Source organism: Haliotis rubra, unplaced genomic scaffold, assembly GCF_003918875.1.
Source record: "Haliotis rubra isolate DU_JTF1 unplaced genomic scaffold, ASM391887v1 Scf28, whole genome shotgun sequence".
Classification (NCBI taxonomy): Eukaryota; Metazoa; Mollusca; class Gastropoda; order Lepetellida; family Haliotidae; genus Haliotis; species Haliotis rubra.
This window is the reverse complement of record NW_025766891.1, coordinates 348411-373981: the sequence shown is the minus strand read 5'-3', so window position 1 is coordinate 373981 and position 25571 is coordinate 348411. Positions and strand designations below refer to the sequence as shown.

Below are 25571 nucleotides of genomic sequence, written 5' to 3'. Positions count from 1 at the left end.
TGAAGCTTGATCTTGAAATTGATTCAGCTGAAGTATTAAGGAAGAAAATGGTATTAAAATAAACTTCATCTGGACATTACTGTTTGCCTCTCGGAAACTCAGATGTGACTGAGGTAGATGTGAATGTAGTCAAGATATATGAATACAAGACCTTAGTCAAACTTCATCACCAGTTTGCACATCCAGGTAAATCAAAGTTGAAAAATCTGTTATCATTTATCAGAAATGTGATCTATGCAAACGATATGCGCCCATACCTCCGAAACCTGTAGTAACTTTACCGGTGGCAATGCGTTTCAATGAGAAGGTATCCATGGACCTAAAACAGTGGAACAAGTTGTACATACTTCACATTGTGGATATGTGGTCGAGATTCACAGTCTCCACCTTCATACTTAGGAAGGCAACTCGAGACGTATTGAACTGTTTATTGAAACACTGGATAAATAATAATAATAATAAATTATGCATTTATATAGCGCATCTTATCCAGATATAGTCCTGCTCAAGTGCGCTCAGTCATATGCTCTTTTGAAGAGGATGGTCTTCAGGGTGGATCGGAAGCTGCTGACATCCTCAGATTTCCTGACATCCGCCGGAAGCTCGTTCCATAGAAATGCACCAGCTCTGCTGAAAGTCCTATTTCCATAAGTTGTGGTCTGGGCCTGGTGGTACTATCATCTGCTGTTGACATGCAGATCTCAGTGCACGTTCTGGTCGATACAACTGTGTGAGGTCTTGCAAGTACATTGGAGCCAAACCATGGAGTGATTTGAAGACAAACAGCAGTAGTTTGAAAACGATTCTCTGTCTCACTGGTAACCAGTGCAACTCTTTGAGGACTGGTGTTATGTGATCACGCATTTGAGAGCGTGTAATTAATCTGGCAGCTGTGTTTTGTACACGCTGTAGTTAGTCTAGATGCTGCTGTTGAATGCCATGCAGGAGACTGTTGCAATAGTCAAGACGTGATATTACAAATGCCTGGACTAACCATTTGACAGAGACTTTGTCCACATATCTGCTAATGTGTCTGTTGTTCCTGATTTGGTAGTATGCGTTTTTGCAGATATTGCTCACATGGTTTTCTAGACTGAATGTCGGGTCAATGATCACACCTAAATTTCGTGCTTGACTGTTTGGTTTCACAATACTGTCTCCAATGTGTATAGCAGGAACTTGTAGCTTGGACTGCATTTGTTTTGAGCTGATGATCAAAATTTCAGTTTTATCATCGTTCAATTTTAGGAAGTGTGATGTCATCCAACATTTGATGTCGACTATGCAGTCTGTGATTCTCTGGAATGTGTCACTAACTGATGATGTTGACAATGGTTTGAATCCCAGATAGAGCTGTGTGTCATCAGCATACAGGTGGAAACTCAGGTTGTGTGATCTTGCAATAGTTCCAACTGATAGGGTGTATATGGTAAAAAGTATTGGACCAAGAACAGATCCTTGTGGCACTCCAAACTTCAGTTCCCTTCTATCTGATCGCACTGCATCAATTATGACTGATTGGTGGCGTCCTGTGAGATATGATGCGAACCATGATAGGGCATCATCTGTAACACCAACGTGTAACTCCAGTGTCTTGAGAAGAGTTGAGTGATCTATTGTGTCGAATGCTGCTGATAGATCCAAGAGGACGAGAATCGCCGATCCCTTGGTATCGACAGCATGAAGAAGATCATTTTGTACACGCAACAAAGCTGTTTCTGTGCTGTGGCCAGTCTTGTAAGCCGATTGCATGACCTCTCCGAGATTATTGTCCTGCATGTTCTTCTGCAGTTGAGCTGCTACTACCCGCTCAATCAACTTTGAAGTGAAGGGTAGATTTGAGACTGGACGATAGTTCTTGAATACTTCTTGATCCAGTGATGGCTTTTTCAACAGGGGGGTAATAAGTGCTTCCTTTAGTGCCTCTGGTACCTTGCTTTGTGCAAGTGACTGATTTACCATCGAAGTGAGGATTGGCAGAAGAACACCTTGACACTGTTTAAGTAGCCATGTTGGACAAGGGTCGAGACTGTAAGACTTTGTTGGACTCTTTGTCAGAAGTTTTCCAACTTCATCTTTACTGATGGGACTAAAGCATGTCAAGTGTGTCATAGCTGGCTTTGCCGGCTTAACCACACAAGCTGCATTTGACCCCATATTATCATTTGATGTATTAAGGGCATCACGGATTCGTTGGACGTTCTCAGTGAAGAAGTTGATAAACGTGTTTGCGAGCTTTTCTGTTGTTACGTGGGAAGGCAGAGTGGTTTGCTTTTTCTTGAAGAGCAATGCATTACCAACTTGGAAAACGTCCCTCTGATCTTGAGCATTGTTGATCTTTGACGTGAAATATAACAATGTTTCTCTGTTTAGCATGCATCTGGCGGTGAATGGTTAGCTTAGTCTTGCACATTCGTCGCTCTAATCTGCGACGTTCCTGCTTGGCAGTTCTAATTTCATCGCTGTACCAAGCAGTTTGTAGTCGGACAGTTACCGTTCGTGTTTTCTTAGGAGCATGTTTCTCTATCATTTCACTGAGAACATTGTTGTACAAGTTGACAGTGTCAGACACTTTGTCACTTTGTAGACAATTTAAGGAAGATCTCACATCGGTTTCAAAAGATTGAGTGTCAATATCCTTCCATTTTCTACATTTAATGTTCCGGAATGCCCGTGAAGGCTTTTGGATGTCTGTAGAACACACAATACCGAAATGGTCAGACAGCACAGAGTGGTCATAGGGTGAAAGGGTGAGTGAGTGAGTTAAAATTTAACGTCACATCAGCAATATTGCAGCCATATAGTGATGAGAACAGTTGATATCAATATTCATATCAATAAATGTATAATGTAAAAACCTGTCATCGAAGGACAGTAAAACTACTAGAATATCACACCTCTTAATTTAAAACTAGTATGCTATCATAAAAATAGATCACGAGAGACAACAATACAATATAAGAACTGGCTATAGGTCGCCAACAACTGAAGGTTGATCACTATACTAAGGACCATGGGGACTTACAGTTCCTTTGCTACCTGCATGGACCCTAGTTGGATTTACATCATCCCTTCAGCAGCCGGCGATTGTAGTCAAATTTAGCCATAATTAAAATCACAAAAATTCTACGCTTAAAATCCTAGTAAGTTTGAAATTTATTTTGAGAGTTTTGGGACTTACATACGCTCTCAGTTTTGTGAAAGGGTCCATGCAGTGACTGACATTATGCTGTTGAAACTTGAAGCTCAATATCCAGAAACACCACTTGAGATTTTGTTGTGTTGGACAAACATGGCAAAAACAGTTTGCAGATGAGGCATGGCTACAATTCATACCAGTTGGTGTTTGGAAACAACCCAAATCTTCCCAATGTTATGTCTGATCAGTTGCCAGCTTTGGATGGAACGAGCACAAGTGACATCTTTACACAGTGCAAGGAAGGCCTTCATTGAATCAGAAGGTTCTGAGAGAATAAGACCTGCGCTAAGACACAAGGTTAGAGCTGCAGAAGTGGTTTACAGAAATGGGGACAGGATATACTACAAGAGAGAAGGTTCTGAGAGATGGCTTGGACCAGGCAATGTTGTCTTTCAAAATGGGCGAGTTGGTTTTGTACGACATGGAGGTGTATACACAAGAAGGTCAATGAAGAGACAAAGTAGAGCTGGAGAGCAGATAACACAGATGAAAGAAAATGGAAAGAAAGAAGAAGACACAAACAATATGGGGAGAGAAGCTGAAAATGAGAAGATACAAATTCTAGATACAGAATGTGGTGGGCAAAGTTGCCAGGAAGAATGTGCAGTTGAAGAAAAAGACGGTGATGAAAATTTGCCAGCAAACCAGGCCAGAAACAATGTGAAAAGAACTGTTTCTGGCTATTGCTGCAAGTAATGGTTGGTCAGTCAAGATAACAGACATCAAATCTGCTTTCCTTCAGGGCAAGAAGCTGGACAGAGATGTGTACTTAGAAGCAGATGTGACAGAAGGGAACATATGGAAGCTTGATCACTGTTTGTATGGTCTGGGTGATGCAGCTCGACAGTTTTACTTCAGTGTGGTAGAAGAGTTGACAAAACTAGGGTGTCTGCAATCACAGTATGACCCAGCCTTATTCTACATGAAAGAGAAAGGTGACTTGAAATGGATAATTATTTCACATGTTGATGACTTCTTACATTCTGGTTGTCCACTGTTTGAAGAAAACGTTATGGGAAGACTGGGGCAAAGATTTATAGCTGTAAAAGTGGAAGGAAATGCTTTCAGATATACATGTATAGGTTTTCACATTAAGCAATACAATCAGGGAATTATAGAGTCCCAAGAAGACTATGTGTCTGACATCGACAATGAAATCATCTGCCAGGGTCCTAAAGAAAAATGAAGTTTTAGTGAGTGAGTGAGTTAAAATTTATACTCACATCGGCAATATTTCAGCCATATTGTGACTTAAAAAGTTATAAATTAACAATAAACACAATTACATCATAAAACATCTGTTGACGAAGTACAGTAAAACAACTTTAAGATTAGTAATTAATCTAAAACATTTTACCTATAAATGACAATACAATATAAAAACCGGCTATAGATTGCTAACAACTGAAGGTAGATCACCATACTAGGGACCATGGGAATTGTCAGCAATTTAGATACATCTAGCCATACATTAAAATTACACATATTCTACGATTAAAAAAAATGGAAAGTTTAAATTTACCTTGAATGTTTTGGGACTTACGTACCCTCTCAGGAGGACAATTATTTTACAGTACTTCAACCCCCTCGAGGATACAGCCACTAACAATGTTAGTTACTAATTCAAACTTCCAATCATAAAATATTTATCTATTTACAAATCATTTAAAAAATCTAATTCTTTTAAAAATGCAATAATTACTTGAGAACTGATACCATTAAAAAGGTCCTTCATAGTTCGTGATTTGAAACACAGGGGCTTGTAACACTAAAAACTGCCATCAAGGTATATACTGTCACTGACGGGATATTGTTACTATATAAAAGGAAAGGGATGTAACGAGGTCAACACACCAGGTTCGTTTCAGGGCGAGTACAACAATACTCACTGTATTTATCCCATTTAAAGTTGCACAAATTTCAAGCCAATAGATTTACCTACAAAATGAGACATACAGCACAAAAATCGAAGCAGAACTTTTGGAGCTAGGTTCTTCGGAAGCTCGAAAAATCGTGATTTCTCGATTCCGAGCCAAAATCCTTGCTCAGAATTTGTAGCCGTAACTCACCCATTTTCTTGTTTATTTCACAGTACACACAAACGACATTCACCAAAACGTATTGAACTGATGGCGCCTGTCAGCGCGCTAGTCCCCATTCTTTCAGAGACACTTACATCTCACTGTCATAATGAGTTTACGTACATTTATTCATCGCAAACAGAATTGTGTCGTGCTCGTTCGCCATTGACGACCTTGGCCTTAACCGGCCCCGCACTGAAAAAAGTCAGCGATTTGATGGGACATAATTTATTTTTAGCCAGTGAGCTCCCTTGCTCTTTTAAGTGCGGGGAGAATGTACGGCAAGAATTGAGAGTTTTGTGCACGGACACAGCAACCTCTATGTTGGCAAATGTTTTGACAGACATAAGATTTAGAGATTGCTGTCTGCGTGCACACTCCACCATAAGTGAACCACTACGGAGACGGGTGACATTTTTCACCTCCCCACAAATCCCATAGATAGCAAATGGCAAATGGGTTCAGTCTGAGGGGCAAAAAATCAGTAGCCTTAATCACTAAAAAACTAGCCCAGGAATCAACGTTAGAGTGAGTGTCAGATGGACGATCTAATTCGTCTAGACGTCGCTTTTTTCATGTCGAGTTGAACCAGCTTGTTGGAGAGTCATGATGAAAGGAAATTTATTCGCCATCCCTGCTCCCCACCCACCATGGAGTGTCAACAAGGACGGTGTCCAGTAGCACCGGATATCCAATATGTTGACACCAGGGATACACGGATGGTATACTCCAGAGAATATGACACGAATAGCTGTATTTGTCTACCAATTCAATGCCAGGCTGGTTCGGCCCATGGCAAGGAATGTGAGACATACATCATTCGGAGGTCAACATCACTAGATTGGCCCATGAGCCACCGCCTTCTGGCATAGGACTCTAGGCAAACATACATAGTATAATAATTTCAAAGAAAAACATTTATTGTCAAAAATGTACAAAAAAGTACAATAATTGCTGAGAAATGTTGTCCATGCACAGGGCATGGCGTGACCAGCCGATTGATAGAACCGGGCCTGTTCTACCACCCGTCTAGGTGACGTAAGGGCCAAAGTGCTGTGTTGGGCTAAGGTACGCTATTCCTGGAACCAGTGCCCTCAACCACCAGAATCCCGTCCTCCACCGACACAGGGGCGCAACCAACGGCAAACGGGTTGGTGGACCAAATATTCCCCCGGGTCCACACGGGGGGTTGAAGAGTGCTTAGCATTACCCAGCACCCACCACAAGGAGGTGGCTCTTCACGGGTGCCAAAACAAATTCTGAGGAATGGTGGGTAGAATCAGTTGGGCTGTTCAAGGTTCGAGACCAGATGCAGCGTTTGAAATGATAGATTTAAGTACAAAGTTGAATAAAGCAACAATTGCTGACTATGTCCGAGCAAGAAAAGTCATCAAGAAGTTACAAAATGGTTCGTCCACACTATGCTTCCCAAATGTTGGTCCCGGTAAACACTGGAGAATGGGTGCATTCTCAGACGCTTCCTTAGGAAATTTGAGTGACGGTATAAGTAGTGTTGGGGCACACTTAGTTTTTCTAGTGAATCAAAGCAATCATTGTTGCCCTTTTTAATGGCAAGCTAAGAAAATATAGAGAGTTTTGCGATCTATGGTTTCTGCTGAAACCATGGCGCTGTTTGAGTCTGTTGAAGATTGTATTTTCTTGACAGCATTTATTCATGATAGACAGAAAGGACCAGAGCATTCCTATTGACACCATCACAGATAACAGGAGTGTAGTGGAAACCCTGCAGTCAACAAAGTTGGTAGATTACAGAAGGTTGCGGATCAATGTGGCAGCGATCAAACAAGAACTTGTAAATGGAGATGTGAAGGTGTCCTGATGTCCTGGGGAGAAGCATCTCGCCGATGTGTTGACTAAACGCGGGCCGTCAGGAGTGAGGTTGTGCCAGATTCTTCGTAGTGGAAAGCTGTTTCTGCGATGTGTATCATGTGATTTGTGTATGTGGCAGAATTATCCCCTAGAAGCACGAAGGTAGTCTGCCTCGTGAATGCTTCTATCTAGTGAAACACTCTTAACTTAATCCAGGGTAAAGTAAATGAAGAATCCTGAAGTTGAACTTTTAACTATAAGATAAAGAAATGACACTGCTACATTTTGACAAGAAGAAAAAAACAGACAATTATAATGAATGTTGATATTAATTACGCATGCGCGAGGGGTTACGAGATTGTATCTACCAGAAGTAGTCTGGAAATAAACATGGCGAGAAGGAAGCATGTCTGCTATCAGCTGTTGTGATGTTATGGGGATAGATGGGCATGAACATATTGTTTATCATAAGGACTTGCTTCAGCCAATACTTTGGGATAAGTATGGAACAAGACATCTCGGAGAAAGGTAGACTGAGTAAACCTAGCTAAGGTCGCCTTTTTGACAATGGCATAACTGACAGTGTCCCACCTTTGTTGCTGAACGTTTTCCCAACCTCTTCTGCTCAACAGGTGAAACTGACAGTAACATTTTCTGTGCGATTTCAGTGTCACGAAACGTGATAGCCAGCATATACATGTAATACTGCTCAGCACAATTAAATCATCAAGTTCTATCACAACAGGATATGCCATAACAAGGCGACTATCTTGTCGTAAGAGGCCACTAACGGGATCGGGTGGTCAGTTTCGCTGACTTGGTTGACACATGTCATCGGTTCCCAATTGCGCAGATCGATGCTCATGCTGTTGATCACTGGATTGTCTGGTCTAGACTCGATTATTTACAGACCGCCGCCATATAGCTGGAATATTGCTGAGTGCGGCGTAAAACTAAACTCACTCACTCACTCACAACAGGATAATGTTGATTAAATGATGATGATTTTGTGGAAAAACATATGAACTGCTCTGTGCTCCTGGTTCCCATTGTATATGTTCCACAAGTTGGTAACCTGTCTTTTCCCCGTGCTGGCTAGGACGAGAATGATTTTTTTCTTAGGGTGAATGTTTTAACCTGATGGTTCACTGTGCATTCATTGGTCAAAGCCTGGTATCCTATAGAATATCACCATCATCCTTAGAATGTTGCTCATCCCAGCTCAGTAGGTGACTGGAACGTGTACTCTGGAATGTAAGGGTTGAAATACTATAGTTCATCGTTTAGGAACAGGAACAGATGACTCATGGACTCTGGAATGTCACTGTACTCTACAAGATAGTGGATGGATTTGAGGCGGGTGAGGAGGGTACTTGAAGGAATGTAAGGAATCCTTGTGCTCTTCTTTGGAATTCTTTTGTTCTGCTGAAGAATCCTTGGTATTCTTTTGTTTGTGTGATAGAATGCAATTATCTCCTACTATTGACTGAACATTGCTAAAGCGGCGCCAGACTTGACATACTTTTTTGTATTCACTTTTATACAATTTGTAGTAACTATCCTACCTAATTTTGAGATGCTGTTATTAGAACCATAACATTTATATTCTTAGGACCTTAGCATGAAGAAAATAGGCACTGCATGTAGAATCAGTGTCACTCACTGTCAAACACTGAAGCTCCCAATATAAGCTCAATACATATTAGGGACCAGAATCACAATATATTGCAATACAATTAATTTGCCAACACACAGCCCTAATGACGACTTTGTCACATGTAGAATCTATGTGAAGGAAAACTAAGTTCTATGGATAGTCAACTTCTTTATTGCAATGAGTGCGACGTTTCGGTGTAGATACTAACACCGTTATCAAGCAAGTGATACAACAATTTGAGACAAGGAGAATATATACATTGCTGCATAGTGAGTATATACAATTAATAAGGTTGATGTACATTGGATATTTGATTAGTGATTTCAGCAGAGGAGGTTGATTTACAGAGTGATTGATTGTGATTAGAGTTGAGTTTATACAATAGATGAGTTTGACGTACAATAAGATGATAATAAGTAAGTAGGTTGAAGTACACTAGTTGTGATTGCTCAAAGAACTAATGTGGCAATATATACCTGTGCGGATGGTTACTATCTGTTACTGAAAATTGGGATTAACACTTCGTGGAAATGTATCACATTTGTATCATGGTATAGGGCGGTGGGGTAGCCTAGTGCTCAAAGTATTTGAAGACATTCAAACATGATGCGCATATTAAAATTTATCACTCTTGTGAGTGTTTGAATGTTTGGCTAATTGCCGCTTTATTGTAGTTATATCACATCATGTAAGGCCCATATTCTGCACAATCACGAATTGCGTTAACGTTGATGTGTTGAGGTCCACCATGAGAACGGATACGGTTCTAAAATCTAAGAAGGGCCACAAATTTTGGCAGCTATGGCAACTAGGCCTCGGATCCAGCCACTCCTCTACGGTTTTTCATTGTTTTATTGTTTATTTTGTAGATAGACAACCCATCCACACCTTTAATGCCTCTTCTACGTTTACCAACTGTAATGTAAAATGAATTTTAATAAAATGTGTGTAATGATTTCCATCAAGTATGTTTCTTGTTTCAGTGAGCCGTATCTTCGATCTAGAATACAAACTATTCCTTGATGACATGTTAAGATGCGCTTACTGTGGAGATGATATCCCTCCAGAGAAAACTCCTGTAACAGACAAGAAGTACCACGAGGAATGTATAACGTGAGTTTCTTTGTTGTTTATTGCAGAACAAACTATCATTACATTATGCACATGTGGTGACTTGAATGTACCATGTGATCTTCATGTGAATGAAATTGCATATATTTTCTGTCGACAAAAGCCCTCAAGAAAGGAATCTAGTTTTACTTTCAAAGACATAGATTTGTTTGTTTGTTGCTCAACACCACACTCAGCAATATTCCACCTATATGTAAATAATCAAGTCTTGATCAGACAATCCAGTGGTCTACAAACTGAGCATCAATCTACAAAATTGGAATACGATGACATGTATTTAAACCTTATTGACAAAATGTACGTCTGATTCATACATGTTGCATAATTGTCATATTGATAACATTCATAATTGTATATGTTGTATATTTGAGAATGATTTTGATCTATGGATTATCTGAAATATCTCTTTCAATAATTTGTAAATTTTATCATCTCTCTTTGTAGGAGTAACATCCGAAGGGGAGAAGAGGCTCTTGCAATCTTCAAAAGAATTTCCACTCAGTCCAATGTATTGTGTATGGCAATACACGTAAACTATCTGCATGGATTAGCAGGGACACAATCTGAACCAAAAAAGGACAAGAGGGAAAAGAGGGCTCTGAAAGCTTATGAACTGCAGAAAAAAGCTACTGCCCTTCGCAATACAAACTCTGGACATATACTTATACATCTGGTAGGGCGTGACCGAGAAGACCACTTCACTGGCGCATTTAACGAATTTGCAGATGAAAAGCTTCACACGCTTATACAGGATAAAAGTCTCTTCACTGATGTGTACACTAAGCGACTCTTGAGTGACTATTGCACTGGTTTAAAGGACTTAAAGGAGGAAAGAGATGAAGTGTTGAAGCATTTGAAAGAATCCATACGAGAGAAAGAAAATGAACATTTTCGTCTGAAAGAACAGCTAGAAGAGCAGCAGCAGAAGCTGGATGACAAAGATGACATGCAAGACATCTTGTTGGAGAATAGGTTGAAAGAAGTTGAGATACTGAAAGAACTTAAAAAGCTGAAAAAAGCTTTGAAAGCGAATGAAAACCAGGAACTATATACTGATATAGATGACACGTTACTCAGGAAGGTCCATTCTTACACAGACTTCATAGTACTCTACGTAGAGGGCGGCGTGAGTCTAACTACATCTGACCCAAAGACAAAGATATCCCTCGATGATCGAATAATTGATCCGTCAGATCAAACCTTGATCACTTTCCTGAAACAAAGAAGACATCTAACAGACTTGTATCGAGAAAGACGGTTTGAAGATTTACAAGTGTTGAACGAAAATAGATCAATTCAGTTCAAAGGATACTACAAAGGGGAAGAAACAGATGCAAACATAGTTGGTTTTATGTTTGATGACTACAAATTACTGCAATATATAAGCGCGTTTACAAAAATCCCTGATGGTGGCTCATATTTTTTCGGTATTGCAGAAAAAGATGTACCCTTTATTGACTACAAGTCTAAGAAGGTGGAAATGCAGTATGTGCCTATCAAGGACCATGAGAAAGTAGCGCTTATGATAAAAGAAAGAATCACGGAGTCTGTTCTCGCATGCGATTACGATGGTAATATCAACCAGGTCATCCATGTGGATGTTTTCTTCATTCCTTCCAGTCAAGAGCATGCTTCTGAATCCAAAGAACTAGCAATCCAAGTACAAGTCCGGCCTGTGAACGGAATAGTGTTCTATGATAAAGAGGGCCCGCTTGCTTACAAAGTGGAAAAGGATGCTGTATCAAAATACACTCTCATTGAATGGTTTTACGCAGTCACTGGAAATAGTGTAATGAAGGAAACAAGGTAATGTGTACTAGCATTTATACCATTTATTCTTCTTGGAGATTCCAGATAGATGAGATGATTACATTGACTCCTGTTGGGGTGATGGCGTAGCCTAATGGTTAAAGCATCCGCTCGTGAGTATGATTTTACCCAGCTTTAGCAATATACCATCAATATCACGATGGGGAACACCAGAAATCGGATTCACACATTGTACCCATGTGCGGAATCCAACCCGGTCATCAGCATGATGATAGACAGTGTTAACCACGAGGCTACCCCACCACCCGTCTTTACTGAAGAATACACTCTTAAAAAAAGTAGGGGAACTTCCTTATGACCAAGGTTGTTTGTACAGTAATCGCTCTTGAAAAATGATTGGTGTTTGACGTGAAATTTGCATGTGTACGATTTAGGGGTGGGTATTGCAGAGAATTTTCATATTGCGATATATTGCGATGCGAAAGCATATATTGCGATATGTATTGGAATATATTGCATGAAGTATTTTTAAACAAAAAAAAACTTATGATCGAGTTAATGCTTGATTTATATAGCAAAACTCAACAAAGTCACTATGCTTGATTAAGCTTTAATAACAACTTTTAATTATGATAAAATCTAAATATAAATAGTATTTGGCACAATTGAAACAAGGAAATATCCGAAGATTTCTGAGTGTTACGAAAGTAGTGTACAGTGTCACCCTGGCGCCTTTTTCAAGATGCCGGCACATCCGGTCACCGTGGGCGCCGCCATCTTGGATCAGTCACTTCCGGTCATGGGGAGATCACTCGGGTTCCGGTTCCGGTGGTTCCGGTTCCAGTGTGTGCGTACGCATCGCGATGACGTCACGTCCGGTTCCGGTGTGTGCGCGCGCATGACGATGACGTCATCTCCGGGTCAAGATGGCGGACGCGTTTCAAGATGGCGTCCCCTCCGGTGGGATCTCGCGGGATCTCATGGACTCTCGCGGGATCTCGCGCACGTAGGCGCCTGTCAAGATGGCGGAACGGACGTGGGACGGGACGGAGAGGGAAGGAGAGGGAGGGAGGGAGAGTGGTGAGGGGGGACGATGGCGTGGCTAGAGAAGTGTGTGGTTAATGCTTTTGTCACTCAGGTTTTCTTTTCGAGCGAGGTTGGTGGCCCTGAAAAGAGCCGTTGGTATTGGTTGGTGAGAGATCACCGTGGCATGGCATTTATCGTGGTGATGGTGGCCCACTGGAGGCGGTGCTGCTTGAATCGTCCATGGGTTCGACAAACTCCAAGATGCGTTGAAGTACAGAGTGCATGGTGTCTATGCGGTCTTGAACGAGGATGACCTTGTAATGGAGTAGTGTCAGTAGACGATTGCTTTCAAGTTTATCCACTTTCTTTGGCAGTTGACTTGGATGGTTGACAGGAGCGGCACGTTTCTGGGGCTTGTTGGTGCAGTTCATACTCTTATGGTCCTCTTTACCACAGTACCGGCAGGGATGTGGACAGTCGTAACTGAGATGGCCTTCGTTTTTTTCCACAGTTGTAGCAGGTGTTGTTATCGTGCTTGTTGCTGCTGTTGTCCGTCTCGGGGCATACGTAATGGCGATGGCCTTGAGCACCACACTCGGTACAGGTCACCTTGGGGCAGTGCAGATAACTGTGGTCATCTGTTTCGCACAGGCGGCAAGGGAAGGAGGCGGAGGCGGGAGACGACTGCAGGCTTCCAGTTTCAGTGAGCAATTGATGGGGAGAGCTGGAAAACCTCGTTTTTATAGCTGACGTTGATGACGTCACTTTGACGCATCAGGTTCGCACCGGTTGCATCAGGTTCGCACCAATCCCATCATGACTCATCAGGTCGATAGGCTAGTGTGACGTCATGGGCAAAACCCATGGGCAAGCCCAAGGGAAAAAACCCATGGGCATGCCCATGGTAAAAAACCTGTGACGTCATTCATCCTGCCACGCTTAGGACGACCTATTGTGACGTCATAGGGTGACGTGGCCTATATAGACCAGACTCAGCGTGGGTCTTGACAGTTCTCACCATGCCGTCACCACGAATGAACGAAGCAGAGAAGGAAGAAGAACTTGAAGAGGCGCCAATGCCCTACCAGCTGGAGCCGACGACCCAAATCACACGCAAGAAGTTCCGGGGCACACAACATCGCTATAAGCTGAAGTTCAATCCAGCTTGGCTGCAGCGTCAACAACCTGAAGACCTCCCCGTCGTTCTCAGAGAACAGTTTGATGCTGTCTTGTTAGACCTGAGAAACAGTGTGAACGGACATGATGGTGATCGCGTGGGATTGATCCTGGATCATCCAGCCCTGGATACACCCATCCCCATCACGTTACAGCACATGCAGGACCTCCAGGGGGAACACATCCTGGCCAAAGTGGAAAAAGTACAGCAAAGTAACCACGAGTTGCATATCGATGACACCATGGATATACGCTTACTGCATTTAGATGATCCGGCTCTCCTAGGCCAGGGACACGGCCGGCCAAGGCACCTCGTCGGCTTAAACACTTTCCTGGAAAAGAAACAATGCATCTTTCAAATCAAGAATGAGGATCAGCTCTGCTTTTCCCATGCCCTGGTCGTGGCCAGTCACCATGAACACAAACCCGATCCTGTGACCAAAGAATGGACGAAGCAATGGAAATACCTGTGTGACCATCGTAAACCAGCGCAGTTGAAGGCCGCCAAGGGCTTATTTCACCAACTCAAGATCCCCGAAGGCCCTTGTACAGGACGTGCCACGTGGGAGTTGTTCAGTCAACGTTTGGCACCTTACTATCAGCTCAAAATGTACTCCCAAGATGTCATGAATCGTCTCCTGTACAAGAGTGAAGTGGCTCAACCCACCAAGATCCTTCACCTGTATCACCACCATCAGCATTACGATGTCATTACATCCATGCCAGCTTTTACAGGTTATCCCTACTACTGTAAAATCTGTGACCAAGGATACAGCACCCCTGAAAATCATTGCTGCACCCGAGAATTTCAATGTTACTGGTGCCAATGTCCTGGATACTGTGGCGATGTGGTCAGTGAAGGACTCTCCTGTCTCCAATGTTGCGGGTGGTTCCGAAACTCGTACTGCTTTCAACGCCATCGGAAGGCCTCCGCCAAGCAACCGAGCACCTGCTCCACCATCCACACATGTCATCGTTGCTATGCCAAAGTCAACGTGAGAAAAATCCTGGGCATGGCCAACCACCAGTGTGGCACGAATCGTGACTGCAAGATCTGCAAAGAACCCTTGAAAGCCAACCACCAGTGCTACATGACCGTCATCGAACCACCGAAGCAAAACGAAGAGGGTAAAAACAAGGAGGAAGACAAAGAACGACAACAGCGTCAGTTCATCTTCTACGATTTTGAATGTACCCAAGATCAAGGGACTCATGTTCCCAACTTGTGTGTGGTGCATCTGGGATGTGGAAAATGTATTTCTGAGGCCTCGGATCAACTGTGCGAAAAGTGTCCCTGGCGTAAAGAAGGAGAAGGACCTAGCCGCATCAAAGTGTTTTGGGGATCTACGACCTTGAAGGACATGGGCGACTGGCTGATGCGTCTGGCAGAAATGAAACAGAAGAAGAAAAAGAAACGTAAGCCACACCACCAGCAGTCGTCAGGGCGCGCCTCCAAACAATCCAAACCGCCATCGCCAGAACCCAATGATGATGATGTAGAACTAGAACAAGATGACGACGAGGAACAAGACGACGGCGAAGACGACATTTCCCCTACCATTGATGATGACGACATGTTGGTCATTGCACACAACTACCATGGCTATGACGGTCACTTGCTCCTACAGTACTTCCATCAACATCTCGTGAAACCACCTCAAGTCACACTTCGAGGGAATCTCATCTTTTCACATGACCATGGGGCGCCTCGTCTTCAAAGATTCACTCAATTTCCTCACGATGGCTCTGAAGCAGTTTCCCAAAACGTTTGCGTTGATGGAACTCAAGAAAGGTTACTTCCCTCACTTCTTCAACACTGAAGCTCACCAAGGCTATGTGGGCCCTTATCCTCCCGTGTCTACCTACGATCCTGACGGTATGTTTTCTGCCGAACGCAAAGCTTTCTTGGCCTGGTACGATGCACGAGTGGCTGAAGGAGCTGTCTTTGATCTGAATGAGGAATTGCTGACTTACTGCCAGAGTGATGTGGACATTTTGCTGTGCTGCATTCCGCAACATGTTCATCCAACAGAACAACGTGGACCCTTTCTATGAAGCAGTGACGCTACCCATGGGTCATGCATCAACACCCCGACCTCCACATCCGGCATGCCCGGAATGGCAGAGAAGTAGGCTTTGACTGTGCTGACGGAAGTCGCTACACGGTGGACGGCTACGATGCTGAGACACGCACCGTGTACGAATACTTGGGTTGTTTCTGGCATGGATGTACTCGCTGTTACAAGATGGGCCGATGTGAACCCCACAGGACCTTGGGTACAACCCCTTGGGAACGATACCATCATACAAGGTACTGGCTGGGGGTGTTACGTCAACATCCCAACATCGCCCAAGTGGTGACCCTGTGGGAATGTGATTTTCGGAAACAAACGAAAGACAACACTGATCTGAGAGCATTCCTGACCACACTGCAAGGCCCTCATGCTTACATGCCTGACTCGTTGGATCCCAGAGAAGCCTTCTATGGAGGACGCACCAATGCCACCAAGTTGTGCTATGAAGCCAAAGAAGATGAAGAAATCAAATATGTGGACGTTTGTTCACTGTACCCTTACATCTGCAAGTATGGCACTTACCCCGTGGGGCATCCCGAGATCAAAGATCATCCTCCGGTGTCAGACTTGTTCGACCTCCACGGACTCATCCAGCACCAAGTCTTGCCACCCACTGACCTCTACCATCCCGTTCTTCCTTACCACGGCCAAGCAAGTTGTTATTTCCTCTGTGTCGTGCTTGTGCTGAAGCACAGTGGGTTGGTTCCTGCCCCCACGAGGATGAAGACCGGGCATGGATTGGCACGTACGTCAGCAAGGAGCTTCAGTATGCCGTTCGAGAGTGCGGCTATCAGGTGCTTCACATCTTTGAGGCTTGGCACTTTGACACGCTCGCCACCTACGACCCTGACACTCAAGAGGGAGGCCTGTTTGCCAAGTATGTGAACAATTTTCTTCAAGATCAAGCAAGAGGCCAGCGGATACCCTGAAAGTTGTTCAGACCCAGACGCTTACATCAGGGAGATTCAGCGAAAAGAAGGAGTCACCTTGGATCCCGCTCACATCCGCAAAAACCCAGGACTACGTGCTATGGCTAAAGGCTGCCTGAACAGTCACTGGGGCAGGTTTGGCCAACACGTCGGGTTTGACAAGACCAAATACATCAGTTCCCCTGAGAGATTCTTTGCCCTCTTCCAGGATGAACGTTGTGTGATAAAGGATGTGCACTTCCCCAATGAGGAGCACGCGTGTGTCATTTACGAACCTCAGGCAGAATTTCACGACCCGCATCCCGCCCACAATGTGGCCATTGCGGCCTGGGTGGCAGCACAAGCCCGTCTCAAGCTGTATTCCTACTTGAAACCCTTGGATGGCCGCGTCCTCTATTTTGACACGGACAGCATCATCTACATACACCGTGCGCAGAACAGCGACCTCCCTGATATCTACAACACTGGGAGATACCTTGGGGGAGCTGACTGATGAACTGGGAGGCAACAGCATTCAAACCTTTGTCTCGGGAGGACCCAAGAACTATACCTACAAGCTGCGCCATCCTCAACCTGACGGTAGTGTGGGCACCAGCAAAGTCCGAGGATTTACTCTGAATCACAGGGCGAGCCAACATGTTCACTTTGACAACATAAAGAACCTCGTCTGCCAGAGTGATCAAGGCAGCATCACTGTCCCGTACCCGCACAAAATCATTCGCGGAGGACTACGCCAGGGCAATGCGTTGTTGACCAAGGACACCACCAAAGTGTATCGTCCGGTCTACACCAAACGACGAGTCCAGTACGACCCACAAGGCATCCCCGTGGAAACTCTGCCCTATGGGTACAAAGAGTGAACAAACAAAGAGTGACGTCAAAGCTCGCGCTGCTGCTGCTGTCTATCAAACCTCAGGATGAGTCGAGTGGGTCATCAGTCGCACCAGCTCAGTCGTTGAAGATGGCATCTCTCGGCAAACCCTTTTGGTCTTCTTCCTTTACCCGCACCATGGTTTGGCAGGCAGCACAGAAGTACAAGGATTCTCTCATTGACAATCGGCACAAGATCTTGGTGACGGAATGCCTCGATACATCAGATACAGCCACTGAGCGGCTCCTTGAAATCCTCCTGGAAGAGCGTTATCAGGTGAAGGACTGGGGCCTCTTCCATGAGGACTTTTGTATCAGTTACGTCGTGTGTAAGCCTGAATCCAAAGATCCAGAGAACACATCCCCAGACGACCTCCCTTCTTCCTCCTGGGCAAGGGAGTTGCCTTCTAGCATCGGCCATTATCAACACAACATCGTGGTGACGGAATGCTTGGATTCCTCTCCAAAGTTCCGGGAAATCTTCCGGGATGAAGAACACTATCAAGTGTGGGACTTAGAGGATGCTATCCATGAGGACTTCTGTATCACTTACGAAGTGTGTAAGCCGCCACCCTATGATTCAGGGGTCACAGCCATGATACCTGAGACTCAACCAAAGATGGAGTGTCATCTGTTCTACTATCAATCCTATGGACCTGAAGGGGGTGCCCCCTCCTGCTTATGCCCCCTAAGGGTTTTTGAAAGGGGAAAAACCAAATGTACTTTTATTGTACCCCATGACATGCTCTGTTATGATGTACGGATGTTTAACTCATACCATGTTTGCCTTGTTCATCTGTTGATCTATCATTCAATAAAATGTTATTGTATTGCACTCTTGTGTTGCGTCGTCTCTCATCCTGTTGTACCCTGTTAGACTCAGACCTGGTGGATGCCATGGTCACGTGTACAATATATATATGTACTGTAACAAAAGGGAGGAGAAGGGAGAGCAGAGTGGCGCAGTGGAAGCGTGCTGGGCTCATAACCCAGAGGCCCGTGGATCGAAACCACGCTCTGCTAACGACAATGTATTTCTTTTTCTTTCTATGTTGCGAATACAACCCCCCCCTGAGGTGGGGTGACGTCATCCATGGCCGACTCAAGTGACGTCACCCTGTGTATATAAAGAGGCGTTTCTGTTAGAGTCATTACTTTACAGGTTCTGTTGTCTAAGAAAAGGATGGAACCCGTTCACCGCGATAGGCTTAGGGAGAATCGTTGTGGTCTCGTGCTCGCTATCAAGCAGGTCGAAGCCGTGGTCGACAAACTGATGGCGTTTAAAGTCCTTACCATCCTCATGAAGGCAGAGATTATCGAAAAATCTCGGACCTCCTTTGACCGTGACAGAGAATTGTTAGATATGCTTACCCGACGTGGACCCCAAGCTTACTCCCTCTTCTGCAAAGCATTGGAGGAATGTGGAGAGACAGAAGCCATGACATTACTGGGTCTCGAGAATCAGTGACGTCATCCATGCACGACCCACGTGACGTCTCCCTGTGTATATATATAAAAAGGTGTTTCTGGCCCAATCGTTATTCGTCATCATGCTGTTTACGCTGCTCTTTGTGCTCGCAACATATCTAGAAGAGAGACACTTTTTAGAACAGTTCAGAGAAGCAGTGCAAGACGCTGTGCAGAAACAACACGATCGTGACGTCATTTGAAATGACGTCATAGCTCGCGATGCTGGTGCTGCCTATAAAAACGCAAGATTAGTCGAGCGGGTCATCAGTTGCACCAGCTCAGTCGTTCAAGATGGCATCTCCAGGCAACCTCCCTTCTCCTTTCGTCAATTTGGCTTCGCAGACAAATGACCTAGCTTCTGACATGGCCCATCTCCACAACAACATGATGGCTCAAAGCCAGTTATACAAGACCAACTACATGGATCTCCAGGACCGGCTGCATGTGATGGAACAAAAGTTGCCATCGATCATCCGCAAGCTGGCAGGTATTCATCCGAAAAGAGAAACACTGTATGGAATGATAGGCCGCTTCTGTGAGTTGACTGAGGAAGACTATTACTGGATGGCGTATCACCAAGACCACTGAGAGATCCTCTCCGACAGCGCCAACAACTCTGTTCGCTTGATACTCATAGGTATCAACGATGCGCATGCAAAGGAAAATGCAGGGGAGACCTTCCTCAGCAAGCTGTTCCACATCGTGTTCAAGTTGAGGAATGGACGTCCTATGGCTTATGACAATGGTGTGCTGTACAGCAAGCTGCTGGACAAACTCCAGGTGAAACTCTGGCCTCACCCACCCAGCTATGATCTTCGATATGCCACCTGCACTCTACCTTTGTTCTCCAACGATCCAGAGGTCACTGACATGACGCCCAAGCCCGTCCGTCGAAAAAGAATACCTCCCAAGACCACTCCTGCCAAGACTTCTCCAAAGAAGAAGAAGAAGGAGGAGGAGACCCCCACCAAGGCCTCCACCGAGAAGGCACCCCTTCCCAAGGCACCCACCAAGAAGACGTCACCTTCGAAGGTGACCCTTGCCACGGCTTCTCCAAAGAAACAGAAGAAGGAGCCAAACAAGGAGGTCCCCACCAAGACACCCACCAAGAAGGCACCCCCAAAGCCTAAGAGTCTCAAAGCACCCCAGACTCCCAAGAAACAGTTGGAGATTTCTGACTTGTGGGAGAACTATCAACAAGCCAGCCGTGCTATGGTTGAAGAGAGCGAGAAGGGTCAAGGGATCAGTCCTGCTAGCCCCAAAGAGATACCCCAGGAAGAGTTACCTCCAGATCTTCAACACCTGTATGATCTACTCCCGATGCCTGTCACCATGGAAGCAGAGCAGACAGCTCCAGAGATGGCTCCAGAGACTCCAGTGATGGCTCTGCAGGCGGATCTGGTGATGGCTTCAGTGACAGCTCCAGAGGAGCCAGAGGGCATCATCGACATCCCCATGTTTAACGATGAAAATCATTTTCATCCAGGTCAAATGGACTTTTTACGGTGTTCTACCTGCAATCCTGATGATCACCTGAACTGGTGGTGATCTGTTGATGTACTGTTGTTGATCTGTTGATGCATTATTATTGTTGATCTGTTCCCCATGTTGTTGTTCCTCAATAAAATGGGAATTCCATTTCAAAGGGTTGCGTCTTCTATATCTTCAGGGATCTTAGCTCTTGGAGGCCATTTCCGGTGCAACCCGCAGGGTGGTAAGACGGGTGTCAGGAACTATGTCAGGGACACTGTCAGGGTCAGACCTGGTGGAGGCCATGGTCAACCCACTCACGTTACGCCATCCCTTTACCATGTTGATTGCAGGCCCTACAGGGTCGGGTAAAACATCGTTTGTCAAAGCCTTCATGGAACATGTGTTTCAACCGGGGATCCTTGATCTTCCACCTCAGGGCATCGTGTGGGTGTACAGTGAATGGCAACCCATGCATGAGGACTTGGAAGTTCTTACCTCGAGGTTAGGGATACCCCTGACGTTTGTGCAAACCATGGGGGAAGCCAACACTCAGTTACCTGCAGGGTCTGGGGGTAAGACAGAGGATGGTTTGCCTACGCCCCATTGGTTGATCATTGATGATTTGCTGGGCGACAATACCAAAGAGGAAGAGGCTGAGGTCCTGCGATGGTTTACCAAGAAAAGTCATCATCGCAACACGTCCGTGTTGTACTTGACACAAAACCTCTTTGCTTCATCGCCTCATCATCGCACCATTAGTTTAATTGCCCACTACATGGTGCTGTTTAAAAACCCGAGGACGCCTCGCAAATGGATCACTTGGCCAGACAAATCTTTCCAGGACAGACGGCCTTCCTTCAGGAAGCCTATGAGGATGCCACTTTGGCTCTTTATTCCTATTTGTTTCTGGACTTGAAACCTACCACGGCCAAAGAGCACCGTGTACGGTCCCATCTCTTTCGAAACCCCACCACCCTTTACATTCCCAAGTAGTGATAAATAGAGATGACCGTGTACCCTACGGTCAGTTGACCCAGAGCTGCCATGGGAGAAAGACGGTAACAGACTGAGCCTCGCAAACGTGCTGTTGCCACAGGGGTGTTTAAACCGATCCATAAAACACTCCTGACCACCTTGGGTCGTGATCCCACCGAACAACTTCGGTCGGGTGTGCAACGGTTGTACGAAAGTCTAAGTGCTCCTCCTCCCTCTGCTTCCTCCTCCACCAAACAAAGACGTTCCTTAAAGCAGTTGTACCCCACAGCACCCACCATGAACACGTTTGTCCCTGTCAGTACGCATCGTGCCTCTCCTGCCACCTTCTCTCCCCCTTCTTCTTTTCCGTCCTCTCCCCCTTCATTCCCATCGTCTCCCCTCTCTCCCACTATGATTCAACCCTTTCAACCCTTGACCCAACCTTGTACCACCAGCAACAAACGCACTGGCAACAAACGCACTGGTGCTAAACGTCCCAGCCCTGGCACCCCACGCACAAGAAGCAACAGAAGTATGCCCGCCCGCAGAAAAGTCAAACCCATCATCGTAAAACGACTCCCGTCGGCAGAGAGCGTGGCTGTCAAAGGACGTCATAGGCTGTTGCAATGGTTTGTCATTGCCGTGAGAAATCTGCGAGCAGGACGTGTTCCTTTGAAGTCTCAGCACAAGACCTGGCTGTTGAGGCTCCAAGACGTGCTGACCAAGATTGCGAATCCACAACTACCTATGGATGAACGTCTGAATTACCTGATGAAACGCAGTGGAAGTGGTACGTTGGCTGGTGTTTTGACCCGTATCTCGCTGAACTGGCAGTCCTACCTACAGGAAAAACAGCAGAAGCACCCAACACCTAGGCGCCGCCGTGCCCCAAAGAAACCCCAGGGACGTCGTCGCAAGTCACCCACCCAAAAAAGATAACAAGAAGAAGAAGAAAAGGGCCACTTCACCCTCAGCCCCAGGTGCAGCCTTGACCCGGATGGTGTTAAGAAGTCAAAAGAAGAAGAAGACAACAGCGGCATTACCTCCACTCCCTCCAGCGACATTACCATAAATAGAGGCCTCCAACCCCCATCCTGGTCAGTTCAACGATAGCAGCTGCAGGGACGACACCATCATGTCTGCACGTTTGAAACGACAAAAAGAAGCGCTCTGTCATGTGTGTAGTCCTTCTGTGACACCAGCCATGCGACAGGCTATTTTGAAACAGGCCCCGTCTGAACTGATTCAAGCCATCTGTGAATGCGTGGTGAATTTGTATGGAGGCAACATTCCTATGACAACACAGCAACGTCAACGTTTACAAAAGCATGGGCCCCTGATGCAAACGTTGATGAAAAAGAAGGTGTCTGTGTCCAAGAAACGTAAACTATTACAGCAGAAAGGAAGGGGATTGGGTCTCTTGTCTGCCTTGGCATCGGTGGTGGGTCCCTTGGTGTCTGGCCTGTTGGGTAGATGATCCTCAAGGAAGATCCTCAAGGAAGATCCTCAAGGAAGATCATAAATAGAGGACGCATCCTAGATTGGGGTTAGTTGCATCTGCACCGTCCTACCACCAAGATGAAGCATGCACGGAAGATGGTGATGGTCCCAGAAGAGGTATGGCAAAGTCTGCAAGAAGAAAAACGTCAACGGCATTTGCTCAAGTCCAACCTGTTGGAACAGAAACGCGTGCACACGCTTCACGATATGGATACCCTCGTCCGTGATGACACGGTTCCATTTAGGGACAGGGAGCAGCAGTATAACACCTTGTTGCAACACACCTTGGCGTTTCAAGACCAAGCCGCGGCCAAACCACGACCTTTAGAGGCAGCTGGCACCCCCAGGACTGGAACTCCCAGGATTGAAACTCCCAGGGTTGGAACCCCCAGGGATGGAGCTCCCCTAGCTCACCGTAAGTACGGTTGACTGACTGAGTCACACTCGTGTTCCAGTGGCGTAGAGGTCGCATTATGAGTCAGCGAAGCACATGGTAGAGCAGTGGCTCATGGTTTTTGTTCTTTGTTTCAGAACACGATGTCGAAGCCATTCTGCATGAAGTCGTGCAAACGGTTCCCAAAACGCTACAAGCCAAGGCCAAGCAGTTGATGGCACGTATTCGTGCTCACCCTGACCTGGGTTGGAATGAGATGGGTCAATTCGTGGTGGAAGGGGAACCCCTGCCTGGGACTCACATGGTGGATCTCATCAATGATCTTGTTCGACAACGTACCAAATCAGACCCTCCATGGGGTTGGAATATTCTGGGTCAGTATCTCGCTTCCAGCAACGTACCCCATGAACTGATTGGCAACCCTCTTCGTTGGTCCTGGATGATGGAAACCAAAGGGTCATCCACCCAGCCCCCTGACACCCCCGTGAAGTGTCAACACCCACCCGCTGATTTGTTTTTGACACACACACACACACACACCCATCCAACCTTCCTCTGGAACCCAAGAAGAAGAAGAAGGCTGCAGAGACCCCCTCCTCCTCCTCCTCCCCTCTCAACCGGGTTCGTAAGTGGATTCACTTTTAATAAAAGGGAGCAGAGGGTGATGTCAACGGCAGTGTCATCATGAGATGTCCAAAGAGAAACAACAACAGCAAAGCACGGTCGTCTTTGTCTCCTGCATGGACACGATGGCTCCACAGCACCTATTATGATCCCAAACACCCAGCAGGCTATGGAGGGTGGCATGCCTTGTGGCAAGCAGCAGCAGCAGGACATCAAGCAGGACCCAGGAATGGGGGACCCAGAAAGGGGGGACCCAGGAATGGGGGACGCAAAACGGGGTCAAGGCCCACAAAACGCCAGGTTCGCCAATGGTTGAAAACCCAGGACACGTACACCTTGCACAAACCAGCCCGACGCTCGTTTCCCAGGGATCATTACCGTGTGGGTGGTGTGGATGAATTGTGGCAAGCCGATCTGAGCGATCTCCTTGCGTATCAGAAAGAGAACCAAGGCTACCAGTATTTGCTGTGTGTCATCGATGTCTTCTCCAAAATGGCTTGGGTGCAGCCCATGAAAGCTAAGACCGGTATCACTTTGATAGAGGCCTTTCAATGGATCCTGAAACAAGCCAAAGGACGTGTGCCGTCCCAGTTACAGACAGACAAAGGGACTGAATTTGTCAATGCACCTTTTCAAGCCTTCCTCAAGAAACGTGGTATTCATTTCTACACCAGTCAAAACCCAGAAACCAAAGCCTCTGTGGTGGAACGTTTTCAAAGGACGTTGAAAAACCGTATGTGGTGTTATTTCACCCAACAGGGAACACGCCACTACCTTAAGGCATTACCCCAACGATTGGACAACGCCCCGTGGATGTACATCCTTACGCTCCCTATGATGAAATTCGGGTGTTGGATCACATCATGGAACGTCAACGTCAGAAGCTGAAGCAGCGTCAACTCAAGACAAAGAAGATGCACCCCCTATTGTTACCTGGGACCTGTGTCCGTTTGAACAAGACCAAGGGGACGTTTGACAAAGGGTACCTTCCCAACTGGACCACCGAACTGTTCACCGTGGATCGGGTGGTAAAAGGACGTGTTCCTCCTGTCTACCGAGTGAAAGATGGTCATGGAGAAATGCTGCAAGGCACCTTTTACCCGGAAGAACTGCAACCCATTCAGAAAACGGATGACGTGTACAAAGTGGATCAGGTCCTGAAACAACGACGCCGTCAAAAGGATGAAGTGTTGGTGAGATGGTCAGGATACCCTGCCAGCTTTGATTCATGGATCCCTGCTGCTCATCTGGTCTTTAAATAGCGTGGCCTCCAGTCTCCCGCCATCAGTGGAGCATCCCCCATCATGTAGAGTGAACCGATCTCAAGGTGCAAGGAGGATGGCAAGCCATATCCACGCTGGTGTTGCTTTGGCATGGACCTGCCATGAAGT

At 45.7% G+C, this 25571-nt stretch overlaps 1 protein-coding gene and 1 non-coding gene across 3 annotated transcripts in view; both read left to right on the top strand.

Annotated features, from left to right (window-relative positions):
* Positions 1 to 25571, top strand: part of LOC124281101 — a 48064-nt gene that overhangs the window by 15887 nt on the left and 6606 nt on the right. For both annotated transcript variants that reach the window (XM_046717116.1, XM_046717115.1), the window contains exons 2-3: positions 9751 to 9880; positions 10343 to 11704. In XM_046717116.1, the coding sequence (XP_046573072.1) occupies positions 9795 to 9880; positions 10343 to 11704 (1448 nt within the window). In that variant the 5' untranslated portion in view covers positions 9751 to 9794. The remainder of the gene's footprint in view (positions 1 to 9750; positions 9881 to 10342; positions 11705 to 25571) is intronic.
* Trnam-cau lies at positions 18696 to 18767 on the top strand. Its single transcript has one exon. It is a non-coding gene; the product is annotated as a tRNA-Met (tRNA).